The sequence below is a fragment of the Ixodes scapularis genome, unplaced genomic scaffold (assembly GCF_016920785.2).
Source record: "Ixodes scapularis isolate PalLabHiFi unplaced genomic scaffold, ASM1692078v2 PGA_scaffold49__6_contigs__length_1374808, whole genome shotgun sequence".
In the NCBI taxonomy this organism is placed as follows: domain Eukaryota; kingdom Metazoa; phylum Arthropoda; class Arachnida; order Ixodida; family Ixodidae; genus Ixodes; species Ixodes scapularis.
Window position 1 is genome coordinate 313,206 of NW_024609878.1, and position 27,667 is coordinate 340,872.

The window sequence follows — 27,667 nt, forward strand, 5'->3', positions numbered from 1 at the left end:
AGCGGATTCCCGCTCATTTCCTTTGACTTTAGTCTCTGCATACTTCGTGTCACCTTGCGATGGACTGCTGCGGACGCTACGAGTCACCCTAGGCAATCCAGCACCGTGAGCGGGACTGCAGGGTCACGCGACACTCAGAAGGCACTGGATTGGTTTCGATGACTCTCGTGCTGTCTGTTGAGGTCCATCGTAAGGTGAAGTAGATTGTCGTCACCGCTCTTGTCGCGTGATTGAACTGACTAGACCTGCAGAAAGACCGTCCCGCGCCAGATGAGGCGCGATCGTTGCTGTGAGGGCAACTGAGAAGGAGAGCTGGGTGCTAGCTGCCACTAAGGTTTTGGCTTCCGCGCATCTCGGCTGTCCGGTCTGCATTCGTGGTCCTTGGCCTGGACCCTGTTTAGGCGGTGAGAAGTCAGTTGGACGGTGTTGTTCACGAAACACGGGGAATGTCAATTCGAACGGTGCGGTATTACCCCGTTAATTGTATCTTGATGTGAAGAGCTTTGTCAACGCTGACTGCCCGATCCGTCGCCACCACGCGAACAACCGACACCAAGGTAGAAGAATGAATCGGTTGGTACAGTCTTCTGCCTGAAACGGACACTCGATCAGCGCAAAGAGGAACATCACAATTCGTACGAGAAGACAAGATATATACAGATCGAGTCATGGCATCGTGGAAGACATTTTTCGAGTCGCGAAGAAAATAAACAATCTGCACGCTGAAAGTTATGCAATGAAACTATACATGGTGCAGTCGGCGTATATCATCGAACTTTATTTGCCATCTGAAGAGGAAACAAGAGAATGACTATGCGAAGGGTGGAAAAGTGCAGGCGAACCAGCCAAAAATTGAATTGAATATGATAAGAATTATCGAGATTTGTAAAGCAAGCGTGAACTTATGCGTTTTAAAACAGGTTTCGTGACATGGTCTATATCTATACAGTCCCTCGTGCTGCGCCGCAGAGGTTGCATTTCGTCAGAGGATGTGTTCTTGCCGCTGTGCATGGAGTCGCTTCCAGCAGTGTACTAGCCCTGTTGCTGTATTTGAAGAATACAGTAATATAGCTGATTCCTGCTCCACGCACTAACTGGCTATTTTTATGGTCTTATCAAACAAACACGCTGGCCGCGTATGTCCTAAAAGTCAAATGCAAAAAGAGTTAAGAAAAGAAAATGAGTGGATTTAAGTTTTGCTGTTAGTTGCGAGCCACGTGGTCGCGAGACCGATGTCTTAAACAAGCATGAACATATCAAGGGGCTTTCTCAATGTTTGCAGTACATTGTAAGTAAACACTTTGTGCCACCAGCGGTCCGCTTAGTAAAATCAGTGTTTTTTTTTAGGAATATGGCTTTTTTTTTTTTTTTGGCCATTGTCTCTGTATTTGATAATGTCAGCTTTATGCTGCTTATGCCGGCAACACAATGTAGTTGTCAAGTGCCAATTTTTACGTTTAGGAATTAAAGGAATGGAATGGAACGATTCAGCCATTCCAGGAGTGGGAATGGGCCCAGTGTCTCCATTCCTAGGAATTGAAAGGAATTGAAAGGAATTGAATTATCGAAAACTCCAATTCCCCGGAATGGAATTGGAATGGAATGGGGGTGCCCATTCCGCAACACTGGTATACAGCGGGCAGCCGGAGCGGCTCTCATTGCATTTGCTGCGCGATTTAATACTAATTCGACACAACACTTCGTTGGCCACAAACGACAGCAAACACGGGGTAAAGATCAGTTCAGAATGGGAGCCACTTCGCGCTGCCATATCGCGAAACGGCCAAACCGCAAGACAAAGCTGCTCGCTGAAGGTCTTCGGAACGCTCGGAGCCGGTCGGATCCTCCAGTCCGTAAACGACCGCAGTGCCGCCGCATACATCCGGGACCTTTCCGTGTCGGCGCCTGATCCCACTACTCCTTTCTAGTATCCGCCGCCTTTTCCACTGCTTGGTGGTGGGAATATCGACGCATCATTTCTTGTTTCCGTACTTTATAAACGGCATTTGTTTCTTTTCTGATCTAAAATACTGAACAAAAACTATTTTTATATATAATTTAAACGGTTCCGCCACTTATATTTTGTATTTCGACTAAAAAGAAGCTTTTAGCGGCTCTGACCAGTAGTAAGCCCAGGACCAAAAACGTCACATTTCGCGTGCTTTCGGTACCGCGGGTCGCCCCGTCGGTGGAGGGGGTTTCCGCGTCGTCCGGTTGAAATATGATACAGTGATATTTAGTTACTCTCTCCGTGCCCGCTGGCTTGCCCGAACCCCAAGAGACGTGGAAACCGCAAAAAAGGTAGACGCCTAAATATGATTGCAGGGCCCCTTTAACTGTAAAGTATTGTCTTGAGTTCTGCATAACCCATAAGCCCCCCCCCCCCCCCCCCCCTCTTTTAAAATAATTCTCGTAACCTTGAACAGAAGTGGGTCTTGGTCCGACTTTTAGCATCCATGTTCTGCGAAGAAAATTGTAAAATTTTGTTAGAAAAAGATTTTCCTTTTGACGAAGATCTGAACATTATAGTTACTGATTAGCATGAACAATGTGAAGTGTACTTTTATTTTTCCAGGGATTCACCCCTCAAAGTTAAGGTGGAATGGAACTGTTCAGTTAAAAAGTTATTTAAATAAAAATAAATGGAAACATTATTCTACCCAAGAATTGTTTTTAATTACTAAGGTGTGAGTAAATCAAGAGAAGGGTGAGCTTGTGGGCAAACTAGTGAAAAGTTGACATAACTTGAGAGAGAGAAAATCTGAGGTTAATAGATAGTGTTGTCTATTTCCTCTAATGTTTATATTCTTTTCCCTTCATGTCTCAGGTTATGTCATCATGAGTGAATTATTGAGTGGCCCTTGCACCTACCTGAGTCTGATCCACACGTTTTAGTGATTGCAATGTTTGAATAATGTTGTGATCATATCTACGGAAGGAGCCCGTTTCCTCTTTGCACTTGTATGGTGCCTAAAAGACTCTTAAAAGACCATCATTATTGCTGCTGTTCAAACTGCTTATGTATGCTTAAGAAAACAAGGTTTAAAAGGGACATGCAGGACAGGCTACATCTATTCCAGGTGTACCTAGGCTGTTTCTTGTAGACAATATGTAGCTGAGCAGTCAGAGCTCTTATGATACATACAGGTATGCATAACAATATATTCGAGATGGAAATTGGGAACAACCTTTAGGATCATGAACGAAACCGAAAGTCCATAAAAAAAACCTAATACCAGAAAAAAAAAAAAAGGCCGATGCCACAAAGCATTTTAGCGCAGTATATTAGAAAGCTATGTGCTGTTGCCTTTTTTAATATTTTTTTTTTCTCATGTTTGTTATGGAGCTACTACACCAGCGTGTCCATCTTTTTTTTTTTTTTTTTTAATCTTTTATTATTCAAACTGGGAATACTGTTTTTAGCCGTATTGGCTAGAAACAGTATTTTCGGTCACTCACCAGTCACCTAGCTGTGTTTGGAGATTTATGTTTGTCCCTTGTCCCTCTTGTTCCCCTTCTCCAGGGATTATTTTCATCATTATTGTCCAGCTCGCTTGCCCCTTTGCATTTAATTGCATTATAATTATAACATTAAATTGCAAGCTTCACCCTTGTTGGTGTTAGACTGGTGGCAGCTGATAAAACCCGTTTGCTCTACTGACATCTAACCCCTGGTTAGCTCAGTTGGTAGAGCGCTCCACTTGTAAGGGGTTCGATACCCGGACCAGGCGGATTTTTTCGGTCGCTCACCAGTCACCTAGCTGTGTTTGGAGATTTATGTTTGTCCCTTGTCCCTCTTGTTCCCCTTCTCCAGGGATTATTTTCATCATTATTGTCCAGCTCGCTTGCCCCTTTGCATTTAATTGCATTATAATTTGGCTGGTAATGCAAGAAGTTGATTTTCATGCTAATCTTGTACGGGCATGCGTGGGTGATGCTGGAGGCCCTGTTACATCACAGATACGGTATTATTGCATTTTATACCTGGGGACTATGTGGACAGATAAAATAGCATTACGCCTTTAGAAATTATAAACGAACTGACCTCTTATCGCATATACACAGTGCAAGGTGGGCTGCAATAAATTTATGCTGTGTTGTAGGCAGAGGGTGCTTTCAGAATCAACTCCCCCCCCCCCACCTCTTCAAAGGAAAAAAAAAAAAAAAGGAATTATAATGAAGCATTAATTGAAACTGTCAATTTGGCACACATTTTGTGATTGTGACAGTACCGAGGGGCTGCCTCTACACTCCCTTTCATGCAAGCAGCCATCAAAGGCACAAGCATACAGTTTCAATAGATGCTTCTGTAATTCACATGCTCGTACAGTGGAAGTGCTTTTACGAGGTCATGCCTGTTGCATTCACTGCATATTTCACAGAGTGAGACGAGGCGTAAACAACTAAAAAAGTACCTTAGTTATTCAGCCACTCCTCATCGCCCACCCTAGGCACAACGGTCCTGCCATGAAGCGCAAAAAGAGCCCACACCTGTCCAACCGAGCCCTAACGCCGTCGTCTGCCGAGGCAAGTGCCACGTCCGCGCTCTCTCTCCCGTCCCTGCAAGCCCATGGAAGCACGACCCCTTCTCTACGAGTCCACAATTCCTCCGGCGGATCTCTTGATGGCGAGGACACGTTTGGTGACCCAGACAGCGGCAATGCGGTGAGCTTTCGTTCTGTTTCTGATGCTCCTGTTGTATTTCTGCAACCCCATCTGCTTTGGGTTTGCCGCAGTGCTGATACAACCAGGGATCAGAAATGTTTTCTTTTGCCGTGGACGCTGTATTGTTCGATGTCCCTTGCTTCATGTTAAGGTGTCATGTTTCAACATAGATATTGTCTGTTATTATCAGTGTATGGCAGAACTGTACAGCATGTACGCTCCTTCAGTTGGTCCGCACAACATCAGTTCCTCGAAGTATGATGCTGCGATTTACTACAGAGGTACTACAGGAGATGGGAGCTTGGAGTGAAAATAACAAGGGATGAACTTACCTCGTTCAAAAGGGAAACAATGTCAGAAGATGTTGTAAGCGTCGAGGACTCTGCAGCATTGAGCTTAGCAGACAATCTTCCAAAAGTTTTGACCACGCTTGCTCATCGCGGTGCATGTCTTTGTGATGTACAATTTTCAAAGTGCCATATTTTTTTTATTATTAAGCTAAATATGAAAAGAGGTGTTTAAATCCCCCAGATCCCTTCATTTCTTGTATGAAGATGAACGAACAAGGCGCTGCATCCTCTCATACTTCACGTTATGCCATCTGTTGGCAGCACTTACGAGTAGGCGAATACCATTATGGCACCATCTGCAAATTCCGCCATGGATTGCCCGAAACAGGTTCTTCTTTTTTTCTCGGTAGTAAATCACAGTGCAGTAAGTTGCAAAACCAAATTTTACTGGCCATTTAATTAATATAGGTTCGAAGCCTTAGTGTATCTGCTCTACGTAAGGTTTTCTGGCCATCATTTCATTTTTATGCTTCTTACTTGATTGAAACTGTCAAGTTCTAGCTTACCTCACAATAGCTGCATAGGACATCTTGTATTTTACATATTTTTGCCATAGGTTATGAAATTGTCATCAGAGCATAGTTTCAACCCTAGAAATCAGTTTTAACTGCTGAGAGACAAATCCAGATCATCTTGGGTTTATAGGCATATATGTCATATCTAGTAAATTTTCTAGATTTTGTTTGTTTTTAGCTGGCTGGAATATAAAGAGGTACAAAAGTGGATTTTGATATCATATTTTTATGGTGCAAACTCAACCTCTGTGCCCTAAGCACCCCAGAAGACCTAAAATTATGATCATGCATGGACATTTTTCTAAACGAAAACTTAACCAAATATTGTGACACAATGTCGCTATGCTTTGTCATATTTCAACAGAGGAAAAGGCCACACGATTGTAATTTCACGTATGTTGAGTTTGCACCATAAAAAAACAATTCATAATACAGAAAAACACTTTATCTTCAGATATGGTAGACGGCACCTTTCTACCACCGCCCCACTTTTTGTATTCTTATGTAAAATTTCTTGCTGACCATGACACAGGAAGCAAATATGTTTTGTGTGATAAGCATTGCCAAATGTCACTGTAACGTCATTTTCATTATTGGTGCATGTGACACCTGTGCGGTATGGCGCAACGACCAACTCAGCATTCTTTCTTCTAGCGGTTGGGCAGCTCTAACTGCTACCGTCAAGGGTGTTGAGCATTCAGCAGGCAGTGAAGTCTTCTTCCCCGAATCACTCACGGCATCGGAGAGATGGTAGGGAGAAAGTGTGTTGAAGTGGAAAAATAACGACAGTTCCTCTGCTGCCTCGTTTATTTTGTTCTTAACGTCCTTGTTTGCTGTGACCCTTAACTTCCCTCGATGTGTAGTATGATTTCCCTGTTTTCTAGTGCCTCGTTGCTTGCTTGTGTCGCCTTCAGTTGCTTAAACAAAAGCCAGCTCTTGGATTATAATGAGCAGTATCTCAGATTTTCAGAGCGAAGGTTCTTTTAACTTGTACACAAAACACTTAATTTCAGGCTGTTATATTTCTATAAGCAAATGCATGAGGGAAGCGACAATGGGAATTTGCACTCTCATAACATGAATGACATCTGATTGATTATCTGATGCTCTTTTGATAGACAGGAAAAACAGACTTAATGCCCATTAAATTTTGTTGCCATTTTATCATATCAGCATTAGGAAGGAAGATTTAGCGATGAATCAATGGCATAGGCTATCTATCAGTGAAACAAATCAAAAGCCTTCTATGATGAGCTTTACTGTTTCAGTCTTCAAGTCTTCACATACTTTGTGCACGCTAGGAGAATGTTTAAGTTTGAGTAAAGGATCAGTGACCTGTGGTACTTACTCTCGGAATTAATAACAGCTAACCTGGGAAAGACCGTAGTCATATTAACTTTTCCCCAAGTGCACTTTTCATTTTTCTGCGATGCAGCAAAGCAGTAAAGAAAGACTATCAACGTCTGGTAAGGAAGATGCCTCCATGTAATGGCTTTGTTCATGTGAAGAGTGCAACCAGGATTGGTTGAAAAGAAGTCATACCTCTGGAGCTGCTCTTAACTGTGCTTTTCGTTTTGCCAAAAGATTTAACTTGCTTCTACTGTTTACACGAAGAAAACAAGTTTGAACAGCCTGAGCAGCTGATTGTGTGTCATAAAGACATACACAATTATTGTTGTCTGTCATCTGGCTCCCTGTGTCCAGCATCACTTCCATTTTGTCCTCTGGTTTTGGCTCTTGGTGCACCAGCCTTTTCCCTAGGCTGCAGCACTTTCTTCTCTTATTTTCATGTGTTTGGCAGAATTTTGCTCTTGCACTCGGCAGCCTCTTTCACTCTTGTCTGACAAGAGTCTGCCATGCTATCACTTGGACGTGGCAGACGACAGTGAAAGACCCAGGTCTACAGGATTGCAGATGTTGTCTGGAAACCCTTAGCACGGTCCTTAGATTTTCTGGTCTGGAATCTTTTTGTTGCAGTATGGGTAAGTTTTCCCTAGGGACAAATTGAAGCACCGGAGGTGCACTGATGATGTGTTAGGAATTAACCAATCAGATTGCTCAGAAAGGTTGATGGGCGTGAGTTCAAAGGAGCCATTGTGAAGAAATTCGTTAAATGCGTCTGCTCTTTTATAAAACCCCGCAATCACGTCGAAAAAATAGACGATTGGAAATACCATTCATACTTGACACATAGTGGTCAAATTATTTTAGAATGAATGAAATGCCACGTGAAGGGTGCTACATCTTCCCTCGAAAAAGGATCAACTTCTAAGTTGTGCAAAAATTGTTTTACTCCTAAATGGATCAGTGCCACTTGTAGCATCAAATTTTACTGGGGCAGAAACTGCCAAAGTTTCCAAACCAGTAAGTAGTCTATCTAAGGACCGTGTGCATAGGCCTCGGTTTCCAGGCAACAGTAAAGGACTTGGCCCTACGGCCTCCGGTGTTCCTCAGGAGGCACCCATGGCCGCCATCACCCCTGGGGGCACGGTGTCTGCTTCGGGAGTGCTGGGCGGGAGCAGCTCCTTACTGGCCAACGGCAACAACGATGGCACCAGCGTGGCTCCGTCTGACGAGACGGACCACCTACTGGCTCACACGCCGGACCTGCAGAAGACGAGGGCGGCCATCGAGCACGTCAGCCAGAAGATAGCCCGCACCCGGGAGCTCATCAAGGCTGAGCAAACGACACGGGACGGTGAGGCCACGGGGAGGAGGTTTCTCTCTGCGAGCTCTTTATCCATTGGTTCTTTGGTTTCTCGTTGTGACTAACATCACCGGATCCTGTAAAACTAGTGCCAAACTCCCCGTACGGTCGCCAATTTGGTTCATGGAATAAGCAGTATCTCCTTGGACGTCCCCATTCTTGGTGAGCCAATCCTTATTCCCGGTGACAGGTTGCTTTACAAAGACGTTTCTGAAATACCGAGGTTTTGTTATCCACACACCGGCGAAACAAGCGCACATCTTTGCACCACCACTGCCTGCGGCGTCGGTTCTTGGCGTCATTGAAAAAGAATTTTTCTGTCTTGAAGTGTGCAAGAGAAACGATACCATTGTAAGAAATCTTTTGGATATAAGCGTAATTGATAAGTTGATAGCATGCACAGTGCCAGAGGTATTTATATTGGCGAGGAATGCTCTCAGTACATTGATGCTCCATAGCAATTCTGGTGCCATTGGTTCAGAATGTCCCTTTTGAAGATTTGAATGGATTAAAACAGTGATTGCCATGGCAACTGAGACCGATCAGCCAGTCACCCTGCGAGGTTGGGCCTTCTGGTGTGTTAGTATCTGCTTGTGTCTGACTAGCAGGCAGGGAAAGCAATGGCACAACTTTTCCAGGATCAGCTGACCTTAGTTGCGACTGGCATGCTTTGCCAACCTTTTTGCAGGTTCGTTTGTTTCCTGTATTGTCCTAGCAGAACTTGACCTTCCAGTTGTGACTAGAGTGCCTCATGCCATCTAACAACCGGAAGAAGCTGGAGTCGTAGAGCTATTGGCCGGATTGGTGGTGTTCTTGAGACGTGAGATGTCCTGTCGATGTCATGAAGTCATTTGCCTCGGGGTGTATGTGGCAGGCTCAGGGTGATGAAAAGAGAATTCTGTGTCTTCTGATGTTGTCCTTTTCTTGCAAGATTTTAATCGACTTAGATGAACCTCATACCATTAAATTGTTCCCAAAGCATTTCATTGTGCGAAAAAGCAGCGTCGTTGTGCCCGAAAGATGGCCGTAAAAATATGTCATCAAGCACATGCTGCTTAATCGTATGCTCAAGGACGACGCTGTCCTCGGCATTGTCCTTGAGGTCGTCCTAGGTGGTGTTCTCGATATCGTCCTCTAGGCGCTGTTCTCGACGTCGTCCTAGAAGTTGTCCCAGACGTCCTTCTTGACGTCGTCTTTAAGGTCGTCCTAGACGTCCGAGAGGTCATTTTCGACGTCACCCTAGAGGTCATCTCAGATGCCATACTTGGCGTCGACCTCTAGGACATCGTCCTATACGTCGTTCTAAACTTTAATATGTGTAAAACATTACTCGAAAGCATTTTTGCCGCTGGACTATAACGCTTTCACCTTCCTACATGTAAGCAGCCTTGAGTGTCTTCCTGTAATTTTTTGGACTAAAACTGCCTATTTGGTTCCACTGCCACCGTAGCCACTGATCGTATTTTAAAGGCTGCTCTTTACTGCCTTTCTTTTTTTGACCCGCTTTCACCCTTTAAGAGCATTTTTGCTCCTCCATTTTGTTACAACACTCTGTTATTACTCCTACTCTCCATGTAATCGAGTGACCCTAAAAACATTAAAATAAGCAAAAAAAAAAAAAGATTTATTTTAGATATTTTGAAACTTGTTTTAAGTGAGGTAAATATGCCTACTGGGAGGATAAATCCATATGTATTTATTTTTAGTTTCCGAGTTTATTTCTTCTGAAATTCGAAGGGTGTTTTTCAGAATTTCTTTTTCACAGAAAATTTGGGGTTTATCGGAGTGTATCTGTTAGATTTTCAATTCTCTGAAATTTAGACTTCATTTTACTCTCTTCTCAATTTTTAGAAGTTCAGAAACAAAGCGAAATAAATAAAGTCCGGGTACCGTGACCCTTGTTCTGAAGGAACCTTGAAATTCTGAGTTTTTCGGATAAATCTGAATTGACAGAAAATTTACCGGGGAGTGATTTTTCTGATTTCATCGGATTTACCTGAAAACATGGAACCCTACCTATAGGTCAATGCACAAGAAATGGGTTGCCAGAAAATTAAAAATTCTCACAAAATAACATCTGCCAAAGAACAGCAAGATCAACGATGTAAAAAAAGCAATCATAGACCATTAGCAGTATTAGTGTGCTTAGCGTAGTGAATCAGCAGTGGCTTAGTTGTGCGCCTCATTTCCTCTCCACAGACAATGTGAACGAATACCTCAAGCTGGCCGCCAATGCCGACCGGCAGCAGATGCAGCGCATCAAGAACGTCTTTGAGAAGAAGAACCAGAAGTCGGCCCAGACCATCGCCCAGCTCCAGAAGAAGCTGGAGAACTACATTAAGCGCAAGCGCGACCTCGAGACCCACGGGGCCTCATCCTCCTGGCAGCCCAGGGACGTCCTCCAGAACGTAGGCCAGGGAATCAGGTATTGAAATCGGGCGGCGGCTTGCGCCACCTAGTCAGCGTTGATCGCAACGAGCGTTATGATCTACTTCCTCCTCTTGTTTTGATAACTCTTTGTTTGCTTGTTTGTAACTTTGTTTCTTTCTTTCTTTAGTGATGATCAACAGCTAGTTGCCTTTCCGTTGGTACATATCATTACAACACAAACAAGAAAAGGCACATCCATCATTCTAACACTTTATGTTCATAAAAATATAGAACAAAATAGAAATCCACATAGTATCATTTTATGACAGTTCTGACATCACAAAGATTTTTTTTTTTTTTAAATTATTCAGTGGAATAAAATTTCAGTTGCACATTATAAGAAAGTATAAAATAAGTCTTTCATTTGGGTAAAAAGGGAGAGCTTGGAGTATTTACCAATGTCGGACAATCCTATTGACTTTAACCTAAAGAGCAAGAAGGCACACAAAAGCTTATGATGCGTACAAGACTGTGGGAGGACACTTTGCTATCTCAAATTTTGTGCAAAAATAACCAAATTATGAGGCTCTCTTTCTCAAATTGTGTCCATACTGAGCTGCCAGTTATTGTCACAATATTTCTGTCGCAGGTATTGGTCATTAGTGAACAAAGCCATTTTGCGTGCACAGTTAACATCTAACATTTTGAGCCCAAGAAAAATGTATCAAAGTGCCCATTTTATGTTTGTTCAAGACATAGAATGCCCACCAACCAGCTCTACCTTGATTTAGGTGCTCTTTATCTCTACCTAGCGGTTTATTTGATGAGGGTTTGTTTCTGTGGTTACAAAGACCATTAAAAGTGCTTTAATTGCAGCTAATTATCACGCCCAGCTCATAAGTCTCATCTGGTAGGTTTTTATTTATTTAATTTATTTATTTATTTTTCCCTCAAGGCCAGAGGCATTACAGAGGGGGTGAGCAAAGAAAAATACAGAAAAGGAAAACAAGCCTAGAAATAAGTTAAACACAGTCAACAAATAAAAGATTAGTAATTGCAGTTTTGAAAAGGTCAGAGTCCGTGATGGTGGCAATTGTCCCGGAAAGGTGGTTCCATTCTCGTGATGTACGAGGGACGAACGATGAATGAAATGTTGTTGTGTTAGAAATTGGAATACCAACCTTGTGATTGTGATCGTTGCGAGAAGAAACGTAAAAAGGACGGGATATTAATTTGTCGCGCAGGATAGAATTGTGAAAATAAATCTTATGGAATAAAGAAAGGCGAGAAATGCTGCGACGCAAGGCTAAAGGCGGCAATGATAGAGTAGCTTTCATGGCAGTCACGCTAGCAGTGTTGTGGTAGTTCGAAAGGATGAAGCGAGCTGATCTGTTTTGAATCGCTTCCAATGCAGTGATGAGGGTGACTTGTCCAGGATCCCAGACAGAGGCTGCATATTCCAACCTTGGACGAATTAATGTTTTATAAAGGGTCAACTTTAGTGCAACTGGAGCTAATGAAAAATTTCGTTTAACATAACCTAACATGCGGTTAGCGTTAGAGGAAACATACTGAATATGATTCTTCCATGAAAAGTCAGATGTTATGTGCACGCCTAGGTATTTATAAGACAACACCGGCTCCATATAAACATGATGAAGAAAATAGTTAGGATTGTCAGAAGATTGTCGAGATACACGCATAGACTTACATTTGTTAGCGTTAAGGCTCATTGACCACAAATCACACCACTCGATGATAGTGTTAATGTCGGACTGTAGAACACTGGTGTCATGATTATCTATTATTTCACGATAAAGGACACAGTCGTCAGCAAACAGACACATAGACGAGGAGATGTTAATCGGGAGATCGTTAATATAAATTAAAAATAGCAATGGCCCTGGAACAGATCCCTGAGGAACCCCGGAAGTAACAGATACAAGAGATGAGTTGCTATTATTGACAGTAACAAATTGCGAGCGATCAGACAGAAAAGATTGAATCCATGCAAGTATGTTAGGATCTAAATTAAGCTTGGAAAGTTTCAGAGTAAGAAGTTTATGAGACACTTTATCGAACGCTTTTGCAAAGTCTAGGAAAATGCAGTCTGCCTGGGATCCTCAATCTAAAATGCAATGGAGGTCATGGGTGAAATAGAGAAGCTGAGTTTCACATGAAAATGTCTTTCTAAATCCATGCTGGGAAGGGCTTAAAAAATTGTTAGACTCTAAAAAGTTGACGATGTGGGAGAAGATGACATGCTCAAGTAGTTTGCAAGGTATGCTGGTTATTAAGATTGGGCGGTAATTATGAGCAGAATGCTTGTTACCAGCTTTGAGCATAGGTACCACCTTCCCTATCTTCCAGTCGAGACGAAGAATGGCATCTTTGATTGACTGTTCGAACAACATAGTTAATATTATGGATGAGTAAAATTTAGTATTCTTGAGGAATTTTGAATTGATACCATCCACTCCTGTTGAGGAGGACAATCTGAGATTTTTTATAATTGAAATCACTCCAACATAATCAAGAGGAATCGGATCCATCGGCAGGTGATCAGTGCTAACCAGCAGCGGAGTATCAAGGCGTCTATCACTTGAAAAAGAATCAATGAAAACGCGATTAAATACATTCGCGGAGACTTCGCTAGGCATACTTTCACCACTTGAAGACATTAGTGTGATTGAAGAATGGGATTTTTTGTTCATAATGTTCCAAAATTGTTTAGGGTTATTTATCAACATCGCTGGTAAGCTGCGTGCGAAAAAATCTAATTTGGTGTCTTCAATTGTTTTTTTATAAACTTCAGCAGCAGTGCGATAGCTCGACCAGCGACGTTCACATGTGCTGAATTTTGCAGCGCGAAATAAACGCTTTTTCTTATTGGAGAGGCGTTTTAGGGCCCTAGTAAACCAGGGTGACTGTGAGTTTTCAAAGGCCGTTCTGAGTGGAATATGCTGATTGATAAGCATGTGTACTTTGGTCTTGTAAAGTTGCCAATTTTCTTCTACTGACCGGCTCGAGAAACCTGCTAAAAACACGTCAAAGAAAGCTTCGAGGTCATGATTAATTTTGATGAAGTCAGCTTTAGCATAATTACGAATTTGCTTTGTGAGAGTTGATGGCTTAGGCACTGCTGCTTTAACATCAAAATGCAATATGGAATGATCACTAAGTCCTGCGAGGTGTATTATCGGGGAAACAATATCAGGATGAGTTGTTAGAACAAGATCCAAGACATTTGCTATCAATGGGGTCACTGTTATCAATGGGGTTTTATTGAACCTTTGCAAGGTTTTCATGTGCATTAATGAAGCAGGCGTTGTTTTGTTGCTGAATGCCACTGCCCCTTTTTCAATAGTGCAACACTTTCCCTTCTGGTTAAAAACAGTGAATTTTACGATGTCACCCTGGACTGCAGAAAGTGGCAAAGGATTGCCGATTTGGACAGATCCTCCATGAGAACTAAGATTAATTTTTTCTTTAATAATCCTGGTAAAGAAATGCGGTGAAGCTGTCACTGCTTTTGTGGTGTAACAAACGAGGTATTTAATGAATGTATTAATTAAGGAAAATATGGTGAAACCCTTCTTGCTTTTGAGGTGCAGTAACCCAGCTAAAGTATTGCCTGTAAATGTTGGGACAGACGCTTTTCCAGCCTAGCCTATATCGCCTTGATTGTTAGTGCTCGGTTTGGTTTGGGGTGGGCTGAGCACTTAGAATCATGGCAAAGCACGACTTTCACCGCTGCTTCGCCTCTTTTCGGCAGTGGCGTCGTTGGCAACATCAAGGGGGGCCTCTCGGGGCTGGCATCCGTCGCCCACTCTTCGACCGAGTAAGTTGTGTGTGAAAATTGCTTTTGAAAGCATCTGGAAGCGTCGTGTCCGACTGGAAAATTTGACATGTGCGCTCGGTGTGTTTGTGGACAGCTCTTTCCGTTGAAGTACTGGGAAGGATCGGCTAAGTTGACAACTACATGCATGGGGACAACAATAATGTAATTATCGTGAATGATTTGTTTGTGTTTCTGAAGCAGTGTTTGGCTGACGTAGCCGAACGCTGCGCCATTGTCCGGCTAAGGCTCGTGTTCAATTGGTGAAGCGCCAATTGAACGGAAGTCTCGTCTGCTCTCCGCACTTTAGCGAGGTCAATGACATAAATAATTAAATGAGCAGGGCTCGTGTTGGGTAAACAGTAAACACTCTGCACCATGGACAAATAGTTGGACCAAGCACCCCTATACAGTCTAAGCTCATTTTAACCGACCTTACAACAGACATTTGGATATAATATACCGATTTGTGAAGTTCGGTTGGTTTTCCTCTACGTATCATTGACTCAACTTCATATCTACATACAACATACTCCTCTTACAACAGGCCAAAATTTTGGTCAAAATCAAGGTCTATTATAACGAGCTTAGACTGTATTTCGATCTCCCATCCAACGACTTCTGTCGTTCTTGCACCTCTCCTCTTCCCCTCGAATGCAGCAACAAGTACCCGTCGGACGACGACAGTTCGAGCCTTACCTCCGAGTCGAGCCAGATGGCGTCGCACCAGGGGAGCACGACGGGCGCCGGCGGGGTCGGCCCCACCGCCAGCCCCAGACACCCGCCCCTGGGCGGCGGAGGCGGCGCAGGATTGGCTGGTGGCAGTGCCGCGATGGGCGGGTCCTCGGCGGAGCCCCTCCTCCTGGGCGCCGCGTCATCCTCTTCGGGGCTAGGGCCCTCCCTGGTGGTGGCGGGGGCCGTCGCAGGGGGAGGGGCGCTGGCCTCCGACGCCGACATCGAGCCGCTCCTTGTGGAGCTGAACGAGAGGAAGGATGAATGCCAGCGGCTGGCCGAGGAGATCGAGGCTCTCAAGGTGGGGACGTGCGTCTGCTGTGGCTTTGTTTCGCTGGTCCTCTGTCTGAGTGTCGTTACAGTGCCTTAGGGCGTCTTTGACCAGAGTTTTCGGTGTCCCAAGGCTATGTCGCGCATTCGTGTACGAACGTGACCGAGTGCTTACGACGAGCTAACACGCTGCCGCCACCTGTCGGGTCTCCCTGGAACACTTGTCTACATTTTCTCATGGTTTTGCGCATCATTCTTTCACCACGGGCTTGAAAAACCTTTGGCAACGTTATAAGTAGAATTCCATGTTTTTGGTATTTTTTTGTTAATATTGGAAAGTTTTTATATTTTTCCGCCAAGTTCATTTTTTGCCCCACGTTCTGACTTTTTTCGGAGCTCATGTTTGCTAGATTTTCAATATTTTGAAATTCCGAGTTTAATTTTTGTTGTGTTCCTGATTGTTTGATATTCAAAACAAAAAGAAAAACATCCGGGCATAAAAAGTTTGTAAGAATTTCTCATATCAAATGATATTTCTCCAGTTGGATTCGGTGTTGGTCCCCTTGCCGTTGGTTAACTGTCCCACGATAAAACTTTTATAAAACTATCGCTTTGATAGACGTCGGTACCTTAGAATCGGTGAACTCCCGGATGTAGTTGCTGGACGCTCGTGTCTTTCCCATCCTGTTCCGCCACTCCGCCCGCTGCACAAAATGCAGTGCCAAAATGATTTCTGTTGTGCAACGAAACGTATGAGTTAGTAGCTTTCAGTCTTACAGAACAGAACCCCAACCTCCCTCTAAGACGCTCAAGTAGTAGGGTCCAAACTGAAAACCGAAACGGTGTCTTTTGTCATGGCCCGTAAGTACAATGACCCATTGTCCCGAACGAAACGTACATGGAAGGAAACAGTATACCCCCTTTTGTCAATGGTTGCAGATTTGAAAGGAAACTGGAATAGCTTCTACTCGGGATCACTGACTGACCCTGTACCAAAACCCATTCGTAGATTACCTTTTTTAGACATTGTGACCTGGAAATTTGGAGTTTGTCAGATAAATCCGAATCAACGAAAGTTTGACCGGCACGTTTTTTCTGGAGTTCTACGGATTCGTACAACACAGAACCCTAGTCACGAGCGACCGTTTCTTGTGGACAGCATGCACATTTGATCTTGCATATAATGTAAAACCTTTAGTCTATTTATACACAGTTCCTGGGCTACCTGCTGGCGTCTTCTCTCGTCCTAAGCAGTCGCGAGGCAGCACAATTTGCTCAGTCATGCTGAAATGCAAGTGTGTGTGAGCCATCCTTTACACCAACTGGTTCAGAAGTGACAACAAATTACGTCACTGGGCGAGAATCGAGAGACCACAGACGAGGACGTTGTAAACTTGCTCTCGGAGGAGCGTCCCCGTAACTGTCATGTCACATCAGTTTCTGAAGGGTGTTTTCGGGGGCTCACGCGATTGACTGAGTGGCGCGCAACTTGTCACCTTGGCATTTTGATCATTTATATCGGCGTTTATTTGTTCGCTCGACGCTGCCAAGAATAATAGAAACTTCGGAGGCGGCGTGCTAGTCAGTGAAAGACGAGAACGCGAGACAATTTCTCAAGCCAGTCGTGTGAGAAAACAAGCGTGCTTTGGAAGGGCGGTGTCGGAGCTGAAGATGTCGACAGAAGACGAGGCCGAGCAATGTTATTGGCCTAATGATCGAGGAGAAGAGACAATTCATTTTAGAGCGCAGGTCTTAGCTGCCCGTTCCCGGCTTGAGCGGCATTACCGTTGGTGTTATTGCGCATTGCATTATGGGATGTTTCCTATATTGACATCACACGTGACGTCACGAGTAACGTCACGGGGGTCACAAGGGACGTCACAAATAACATCACTTGTAACCACGCGTTGCATTATGGGACGTTTCCCATACTGACGTCACATGTGACATCACGAGAGTCACTAGGGCCACGAGTGACGTCACGAAAGTCACTTATGAAGGTCACGACCTTCATGAGGCCTTCACGAATGACGTCCTGAGGGTCACTAGGGTCACGGGGTAGGAGTGAGGGAGGGAGGGGGAGGAGAATGGGAGGAAAAGGATGGAGGAGGGGGAGAGAGAGGAGGAGGAGGGGCATACCCTCCTCTTCATACACTCCCCTCCTCTTCCTCAACAGCTGCACTCTAATTCGGCATTACAAGGAGTTGTAAACATCTCATTTTTTATTCGAAGCAGTTTCATTACATAAAACACGAGACATTTTAATGGTACGTGGAGGCCCCAGTGATGTGCGAAACGAGAGATATTGCTGACAGCAACTAGTTTTCTGCAATTTTCAAGTCCACCATAACGTCCCGAAAGATAGCCCACCTAAAATCGAAAGAAAATCGGGTGAAAATGAGGAGGGGGTAACTTTCGGTTTGCGATAAGAAAAAGTTGAAAGGTGCTAGTTTTAGATACTGTGACCTGCAAAACTTGTGATTGCAGGGAGGGGTGACGAACCAAAACGACTGTCCTTCGACTGCCGTCGTGGCTAAGTAACTTAATTTTTGCCATTGGCCAGGGCCCTGCAATTATTAGAAGTGGGCTATCTTTTGGGTTTTTTTTAACAAATATCAAATCATGCCAAAAGTAGGGGTAAGTTATCTTTCGGGGGTGGGGCATCTCGCGGGATATTACGGTATGTCTCCTTTGTCCCTCCCGTTTGCGACAATGTTTATTGGTGGTACTGATTTATGTGTATGTAACATCAGCATATTTGGCAATAGCGTCCCTCTTCTAGTTTCTAGTTTTTTGGTGTTATCCTTCATTTTTGCCAGTGGGAATCGAGCTGTTCGTTTTATTGAAAATGGTTTATAAGAGAGAACTGCACCGTTCTACGGTGATCTTGTGTCGTGACATTCCAGCGTAACAAATGCAACATCTGATAATGCTGTCGCAAGTGGCAGTACTTCGTTGTGACCTTCCGATGACTTGTGTCATTCATTTTCTTATAGAGATGGCTTTCGAAGGTGCCATGTGGGGGATATCTTTCGGTGCGGCCGTCATGTCGGGTTGTGCCCAAGCGTTTGCTTCTCCTAATGTTGAGACCTCGTACTGTCTCATAATGTGCAATTCCAAATATTGTTTACCTTGGTAGGATCATATTTTTCTGCATTTTTCCGGAATATAGTTGTACGATACCTTCTGCTCTTTATGGTTAGAATAATAATGCATACTACTTAGGTAGATACTTCTTCTTTACTTTATTAGAAATGGGCAACCTTACAATAGTGGCTTTGGATGATGCGCTTCTTTGCATTATCTGTCGACAAACACCTCCGCGGGCCGGAATAATCCATTGTCCTTTCTGAGAGCTTCGATTGCAAAGACTGAAGTGCACTTTTTCGATGCAGGTGTTCATTTTTGGATCGCATTGCAAGCTGGAAACTTCGGTACTTTCATATACCTTCTTCTTCCTGGTTGTCTCACATCAACTCTTTTTTTTTTTTTTTTTTGTTTGTGTTTGTGTGTGTATGGTCTGTAGATAGCATCTTACGTTGAATAGCAGAGCATCTTGAGCTAATGTGCATGTAATCATCCCTTTTCAACTGATTTGTCCCTCATTTCTCTCCCTTCCAGCATTCTTTTCAAATGACGGTGTCAAGTATGGCAGTGTACAGCTGGGAAAACGGTTGAAATGGAGATCCCAGCTACTGTTAATCCAAATTGTCTTGTTGCTACAACAATTTTTTGTCACAGAAGCACTCTAAACATAGATCTTAGAGAGCCTTAAATCTAATTTCGACAAACATTAAAGGTTGCCTCGCATAGTTTTTGATTATAGACCATTCCACCTAGCGCTCTCTTGCGGCGCCATTTTGTTTGACCGCAGCGCCCTCTCCATTCATCCGGGAAATTTAGCGGGTTTGGCGGGGTAAAACGAAAGAGAGGGCACACACCCGACTCTGCTAGCAGACGACAAACCGTGAGGTTGCCATTGTCCACCTTTGGGCAGCACCGGCGGTTTGTATTGAACATCGAACTCTCGCTCGTGGCTGTCGTTGTGAGGTGGTTCCCGTTCTTAGAACATTTATGGCTACTGCAAAATCAGCCTATAGCGCTCTGTTCTTTTATTTCGGTAGATGATCAACTAGCGTAACTTTGTTTCGTTACTTCAATAGCAGTGGAGTCGGCCGGCAGTACTACCCTCAACTATTGCGTGTTTTGCGGCAGGAGAGCATGTTTTTATTTATTATTTCAGACTTCCAGTCATGGTCACTAAAGGCCTACACCAGTACAAACTTTGTATAGTAAAAACGGTACAGCAACTGGATTTACTTTTCGCCCGAGAGACAGGCCAATCTGACACAGTTTTCCCTTTTTTTTTATTTGCACGCAGGTAACAGCACAGTTGAACCCGGTTAGTCTTTTTATCGAGCATAGTATTACACGATAGCTTGCATACCAAAATCCACGCATCTGCGCTTGAAATTTCCAGAATGACGCAATTTTAAACCGAGTTTGCACGCCAGCTGGATGTTAGGTACATCCCACTCGGCGGAGCAGATGATGCGCGGGTTGAGAGGGGGAGGGCATTTTTTCTGTCTTCGCTCTTCCTAGTGGAACAGTCTATAGTAACTGGCCTAAAGTCAGTAATTTTTTTGCAGGTGTTTTCTAGCTCTTCAGGGCATACCATACCCTACTTTGTTTCATATTAGCAAGAATTTTAACCTTAGAGGATTCCTGACTATATGGTGGCTTTAGCTCTACTAAACTTTAGTATTGTTATTTCACTGTGTCGCGATACAGTAAAAGCTCTGAAGGTCATACACAAAACAAAAGCAAAAAACAACATGTACTTAAACCATGCATGTCCCGTTTTATTTTTTTTTCCTGCACCCACGAGTTTTTAGTGAGAAACCTTGGTTTTGCATCTTGCTTGCAATTACTACACAGCATGTAACACATGCTCGTGCGGCTACTATAGTCCATTGCAACTCAAGAGGGTAAGGCGAGGGAAAGGAAGGACGGGGAGGAGGAAGCAGACGGAAGCCTGGAGAGAGGAGGAGGTTTCCCCCTCGTCTCCAGCGTTCCATCTGCTTCTTTCTCCCCAGTCTTCCTTTCCCTCGCCCTACCTTCTGGAGCTGTAACTTACTACTGTTGAGACCGGTTATAACGAAGTCAACGGGATTCTGAAATCACTTCGTTACAGCCGGTATTTCGTTATAACCGACTTCGGTTATAACGAAGTGCAAAAGCGAATAGGAAATCGTGATCGCTTCGCTGTAACCGCTATTTCGTTATAACCGACTTCGTTATAACCGGTCTCGATAGTATAGCAATTATAACACTGTTTTATGAAGGTGACATATAGTGTATACATGTTAATTGGGAAGGGTTGAGCCAAAAGTAACATTCCAGCTACTTCTAAACCTGGCAAGCTCATTAAAGTCACCTAAAAATGTTTGCTAGATTTCTGTGATTTTATTGCTTTTTATTGTCAAAATCCTGGACCGACCCCACGTAGTTGAAGGTCTTAACTCCAGGTTTTAAAGACAACTTGTTCATGATCTAGAAATGATGGGTGCCTTTCTGGCTAGTATATACACTCTTTTTATCTCATTAGATGGTGATGTTCATGTATTTGAAAGTCTTATTATTATGTTTTTATGACATCCTTCCAGAATCAAATGCACCACGAGTGCTCGTACTTCAGTCAAGCTTTACAGGAGGAGCGTTACCGGTATGAGGTGCGTTCTTTTTGCCTTCCTTGCGACTCATTCATTGATGAGCTTGATAATATTTGGAGAGGCTCGGCATTTGAAGAAATGTATCGCATCAAAAACACGCTCGCGTAAAATACCTCACATCGACCCATTCCACAATAAGCGCCCACCCCTCAATTTTGTTACATTCGGCAAATGCACAAAGGACATACCTTTACGTATTGTCGAGCTAAGGAGCACCCATCCCCCAGTTTTACGCAATTATCTAACAATTTTTAGTGGGCTCTTGCTCGGAATAGTACGGTAGTACGACCATGAAAGGATGCTGTGTGACTCAATATAAAAATGCTGCTCCCGCCCACAATTGTACACTACAAGTGCCAGGTCTGGAGTGTATTTATTAATTAGTTTAGCATTTTTTGTACTCTCGAGGCATACAGCATTGTAGAGCTGGACAAAGATTGCTGCATATAAATTAACCCATAAAAAACTGTAGGTGTTGAAAAATTTTACATGATGTGCAAGAATTTTTTATATGTGTGCAGTATATTCTAAGAGGGTTTGCGGGCTTATGGGCTGCTGGAAGAGTGCTTTGTAAAGGAAGCTTAGAGGTACACCGACAGGTTGTTTATGCTTGCCAAGGTTTTTATTTGTTTGTGACATACGAGAGCCCAACTACCCAGAACACAATTTGTTGCTCGAATTTGTTTTCTTTCCGCCCAAAAACCGCCAATTGAGAACTGGCCGGTTTGAGTCGCACTCACTTTCTTCTCCGTGGCCACGTGCCGTTTTCAATGGTTTAAACACAACCCCCAAATGTAATCAAAGTCGTGGGTCATCGAAGGCACACAGTCAGTATTAAATATAAAAAAAATATATCCATTTTTTGTGGCTTGTAAAAAGCTGCAAATACGTTGATTGATAAAAGAAATAAGTTGCACAGAGAACCGAAAGCACTCTGTGCATTCTATGCGTAATTCTCAACATGGCGTCGTATCGGCGGAGTCGCTGGCTGGACGGCTGAACGAAGCGGACTAAGCGATGGTGGCGGACGACTGGCGTGCGACCTCTACTTCATAACTGTTGCTCGCATTACCGGAAAATCTGTCTAGCTTTGAAAGAGAAATCTTTTACCGATCAAAACAATTACGATTTATTCCGTACGACACGCCCGACCACCAAGTTAATTCGCACGAAGACGTCGCCCCCTTCTCCTGGCTGAAGACATTGCTCGTCTTACGAGCACAAATTGGTAAGAGATTGAAAAACGTGCAAACGTCAAGCACCAAGTGCTTGGCACTTGCGTTTTTGTGCGACACGAGAGTTTTGCTTCTGCTTCGCACAATAAAAAAAAACGAAGGAAAAAAAGAAAATGGGGATAGAGTGTAGCCATGCGATATCTTCTCCTCTACATTTCTCCTTCCTCCTCAGTGCGGCTTCGGTTTCGGTTTCAAGCAGTTGCGTTCTCTTTTTTTATTAAAAATATATGCGACGCTGTAGCAAAAAATTGACTGGGTAGTCTTCAGACACCGTAATAAATTGCCTGGCAAAAAATTTAAAAATTTTTAGGAGGTGTCAGTGTCTCTAAACCAAAACCAAAAATTTGGTGAAGCCCTCTTATATTAGGCTTGAAAGCTGACCATATGCCATTTCCTTTTTGACGCGCCACAGAGGCTAGAAGAGCAGATGAACGACCTGATCGAGCTGCACCAGAACGAGATTGAGAACCTGAAGCAGGGCATTGCCGACATGGAGGAAAAGGTGCAGTACCAGAGCGAGGAGCGCCTGCGCGACGTGCAGGAACTGCTCGAGAGCTGCCAGACCAGGGTGAGTTGGCGCCGAGAGTGACACACTGCAGCTCGGTGCACAAGGAGCAAAAGCTCATGCCACAGGACCTGGGGATCCCGGACTCAATCCCCGGCCCTGACCGTTTCAATAGACCCTTTGCAAAACGTGCAGTGCCACGACGGCAGGGAATTTTGGGAACCCTTGGTACAGATCACGCGCTTTCTCGTTGCGCCTCCGCGACTGCGCTCGTGCACCGCAGTTACCGCCAGCAGCCGTTGCAGCCATCCGCCATCCCGCCCATCCACCTTGTCGTACCTCGTTGGTGGTATACCGTGTCTGTGGCAGCGTAAAGGCATCGCGACAGGTGAACTTATTTGAATACGTTATTCGTCGTAACTTACCTTCACGTATTGAAGTGTCACCGAATCCACTTGTTTTGCACCGCAACCGTGGCAGGTTTCGACCAGGTGCAGGTGCAGCAGACAGAGCCGGTACAAAGGTGCGGCAGACGACAGAGCCGGTACAAAGGTGCAGCAGACGACAAAACCAATAAAAAGCGACGAGCTGTTGGCTCGTTGCTCGCCCGACTCGGCTGAAAGTTGTTGCCGTGGTAACCTGCGCCTGCTTGTGTATGCCACATGGTAGCGGGAGGAGGGGCATAACGAGGACTCCCATTATTCGTTGCGCGGCGCGCACGGGCTTTTGGGATTTTTGCAAAGGGTCTATTCCGACAGATGTTGTAATGGCATGCAGTCATGCGTCACAACCGATTGATGCACGTTGGAGACCCCAGGCAGGCGACAGTAGTGCATAGAGGGCCTAGAGTTGAGAGAGGGAGCAGCTTAATGGCAGACGTCTCCCGGGCAGATCAGTTGCGAGGGTACATGCGCCACGTTGTCGCGTGGGGAGGAGGAAAGTTCCTAGAAAGGCGAAGACGCTTGCAGGCGATTAACGCTTTCGTCACCTGATAGTAGCTCGCACTGCAAGTGGAGCCTATAAACCGCACAATCTTGATTGAGCACTCGGAAACACTCTGAAATCTAGGCAGACTAGTACTGCACCGGCTAAATTCCTCGTTTACGGCGGGTGTAGCAGACGCCCATCGGGGCTGTCTAACTTCCCGCCGCCGAAACGTACATGCGGCACAACTGCGTTTTATTGCAGAATGTTTTTATACGCTCGGTTTCAACAAAAAAACCGTTATGGTCGAGCATCATACTTCGTCGTTGGATTTTAGCGTTTCATTTTAGTACTCATGGGGCCCATGGGACGTCACGACATCACTCGACGTTACGACGTCTTGTGTTACCCGTGATGCGATTGGTCAGAGTTGTTTTTCATTTTCGTTCATACCACTTCATATGTGTTAACATTTGTGCGTTGACCTGTCGAACTGAAAGACAATGTCTATATTGACTTCCCACTTTTGTTGTTAGCATCAGTTGCCCGACAGGTTTGATTCCCTCGAGCAAAGAACAAACTGCCTACTTGTGCAAAGAAGTACCAAACACAGCAACAAGATGCTAATTGATGAAGGACAGCCTAAACTGCAGTCCATAGTTATTTTCGGTACAGAATCGAGGGTAAAGCAAATAGTACATTCCACATAAATAATATTAAAATTGCATCTCGCGTTTTTCTCTGGGAGGGTGCTTTCCCCTTAGTATGCGGGTGCGCTGCGACGAAAAAGATACGCAAAATCGCTATGTTCATTTTGCGGTCGTTGCCTCATTGCAGTACGCCAGTGTGTGGTGAGAAGCCCTCTGAACGAAGTTAGCTAACTTGCGAGAACGGACCACACACGAGAAATATTACGAAACTTCCAAGCGCGTACTGTCATTGTTTGATAGAGATGAAATTAAATAGTACCGTATTTGGCGGTATAATCGAAAGTTCTGAGCATTCGCACGAGCTTACTGTAACAATCTGGCCGTGTAATGGGGCCTGACCTATTATATTTCTAGTGTTTTAAAGGACCCTGAAAAGAAAAAAAAAGATTTTACAGCGGAGCCGTTCAGGGCTAGTTTCTCCAGTTTCGTGTCAGTCACCAAATAAATGTCGACACAAAACTCTGGACAGCTACTGCCATCTATGAGCGATGGCGGCAACCAGACAACCAGCTTGCCGGTTGCCTGGTCCACCTCTGCTCATAGATGGCGGCAACCTTTCCACTCTGGTTTTCACCAGAGTGGAAAGGCTGAATTTCTCTAGGCATCGTCCTAGAAGTCGTCCTCAAGGTCATCCTAGAAGTTGTACTTGAAGTCGTCTTAGACGTCGACCTTAGGTTGTCCTAGAAGTCATCCTTGAGGTCGTCCTAGACATTGTCCTCAAGGTCGTCCTAGACATTGTCCTCGAGGTCGTCCCAAAAGTCGTCCTAAACGTTGACCTTGAGGTCGTCCTAGACGTCGTCCTTTAGGCGTCGTCCTTGAGGTCGTCCCACCATAGTACAGCTTCGCTGGTCTTCCTTCTTCACCAGAGTGAAAAAACAGAAAGTTTTTTTTAAACAGTCTGGTGTCTAAAAAAAAAAGTACCAAGACAAACATTTTTTTAGCAATATTGACGGCACAAGGTTTATCTAAAATTCTGTGTAAAAAGTACATGACGTAACGGAATGGTCATACACTCTTTCCACTTCAACGAAATGGTCATACACTCTCTCCACCTCAGTGTGATCGCCAAGCTGATCCACCTCTCCTCCACACGCCCTACCGACTAAATTACGTTTATGACGATGTTCTATGAACGCGTAAAATATATTCCTTGACATGCGTGTTCCAACCAAAATGTTAAAAAAAAAAAAAAAAAAATTATTTTCAAGGGCTTTTTAAGTAATACTGACTTTTGGCACAATGTTGGTGCAGACTCCTCAAATTTTGGCAAAATGCAGCAGGATGTAGGAGGATAAGCACAGTTTGGAGCAAGTGGCATGGAATTTCACATAACTGCGCCAGGTGACATCCCAACATTCCATGGGATGTCACGCGGCCGTATCGCCACATTGCACCGTGACACGTGGGTTGCACCCAGCACGTTCCGCGCTCCCCGGTCCTCGTCGGTGCGACCAAGCCCGTGTGCCTCGTGTGTCCCAGATCAGCCGCATGGAGCACCAGCAGCACCAGCACCTGCAACAACTGGTGAGCCTGGACGCCCTGGACAACTCGCAGGCCCGGGCCCTGGGCCTCAAGCTGGTCAACGTGCTCCTCATGCTGCTCCAGCTCGTGCTCCTGCTCATCTCCACCGTGGCCAACATCGTCATGCCCTTCCTGCAGTCCAGGTATCGTGACCTTGCGCGAATGCGACGGGCTTGCATGTGACCGTCGCATTGGCGCCGGTGGTCGGTCTGCTTGTTCTTGCCGAGGAAAACAAATTCGGTGGTGCTAACGTGAAGGCACGTGCTCATCAGCAAGGCCACTACGACGGCCACCGACGCGACACCGGTGCGAGCCATCTATGCGGTCGGCTTTTTAGCAATTCCTTGCTGTCTCTATGAACGCAGAATTGGTCCCCGTTCGGCCAGCTGCAATATGTTTCTACCATTTAGCAGCTTGTGCGTGTATATATTGTATCCATTTTGTTGCACGACAGAATTTATAACCACTTACAGCTTGTCGTCATGATGGGACCCATGCTGCTATACACCTGTTTGTGTGTTGACAAACTTCTAAGGATTTTTTCACAGAATCGGTTTGATCAGTCAATTTTCGTGGAGTTCTGTAACATTTGGCTGTAACGAAAAACCCACACCGAAAAGTGTTACGCTCATAGAGAGCCAGAACTCTTCAGTCCCCCGGCAGGATTTGAACTCAACCTCGAGATTGTGAGCCAAATGCTTTGTCATCAGGAAGCACAGCTGTAAACACACTTGTACTTCTGCCAAGTAACCTTTTGTGGGACCTGCATCGATGGCTTCAAGGCAAAGCGCCGGCCTACGAATCCCCAAGTGGCGGGTTCAAATCCCGGTTAGGGTGCCCACAGTCTGACAGAGATTCATTGCGGAGAGAATCTTTCGACGTGTAACCGAGATTTTGGTTGCATTTTGAAAGATCCCCCGAGTGGTCTAAATGAATCCCCAGTCCTCTACTGGGGGCATGCCAGATTCCCTTTCTTGGTTTGGCACGTAAAACTCCCAAATTTGGCTTAACCTTCTGCAAGAAATGTTATTGACAGTATGTCTGCATGTATATTGCTTTGAAATTGTGCTTCAGTTGCACGAATTCGCTGCATGCAAACCAAGTGGCTAGCACGCTAGTGGTTCAATGTGTCTTCCTCGAGAAAGAACTTCCAATCTATGCACTGGAAGGAAAGTTGAAGAGGTTCTTGAATAAAACAAGTTACGGCGTATTTTTGTCCGGTGAATTTGAATATCACGAGCATTTGACCCAAACGTATTGATAGGCGTGAGAAAAAAACGAAAAATCAACTACTGGCTTTGACGTCGCACCCGGAGGTTCCAGCTGCCTTGTGCGTGCCGCTTGGAAAGAATGCTTGCAGTGCTTTTGACTGCACGGGTAATGCTTGATGAAGGCACAGAAATGTTGAAATCTCTGTATAATGCGCCACGGTTCCCTCTTCGCACCGAACACGACGAAAGGATGGGTTTCAGCGCTGTTTTGAAAGCACCGTTGTGGCAACTTGGCACATCAGTCTAAAATATAATTTTGAGATATTCGTAATCCTGGAGGCTAAATAAAAAGTGTCTTTTTCTTAAATGCAGAACTGCTTCA

The 27,667-nt window shown here is 44.5% G+C and overlaps 1 protein-coding gene across 7 annotated transcripts in view; it reads left to right on the forward strand.

Moving 5' to 3' along the window:
* LOC8035183 (transmembrane and coiled-coil domains protein 2) overlaps window positions 1-27,667 on the forward strand; it is a 36,992-nt gene that overhangs the window by 4,556 nt on the left and 4,769 nt on the right. For 3 of the 7 annotated variants that reach the window (XM_029988247.3, XM_029988248.4, XM_029988249.4), the window contains exons 2-10: window positions 4,452-4,665; window positions 7,985-8,228; window positions 10,437-10,662; window positions 14,383-14,448; window positions 15,106-15,478; window positions 18,843-18,881; window positions 21,114-21,179; window positions 22,827-22,982; window positions 26,033-26,217. In XM_029988247.3, the coding sequence (XP_029844107.2) occupies window positions 4,468-4,665; window positions 7,985-8,228; window positions 10,437-10,662; window positions 14,383-14,448; window positions 15,106-15,478; window positions 18,843-18,881; window positions 21,114-21,179; window positions 22,827-22,982; window positions 26,033-26,217 (1,553 nt within the window). In that variant the 5' untranslated portion in view covers window positions 4,452-4,467. Of the gene's footprint in view, window positions 1-4,451; window positions 4,666-6,184; window positions 6,281-7,984; window positions 8,229-10,436; window positions 10,663-14,382; window positions 14,449-15,105; window positions 15,479-18,842; window positions 18,882-21,113; window positions 21,180-22,826; window positions 22,983-26,032; window positions 26,218-27,667 lie in introns of those variants that run through there. The other 4 variants (XM_029988250.3, XM_040499839.2, XM_040499840.2 and 1 more) reach the window with 2 other exon arrangements.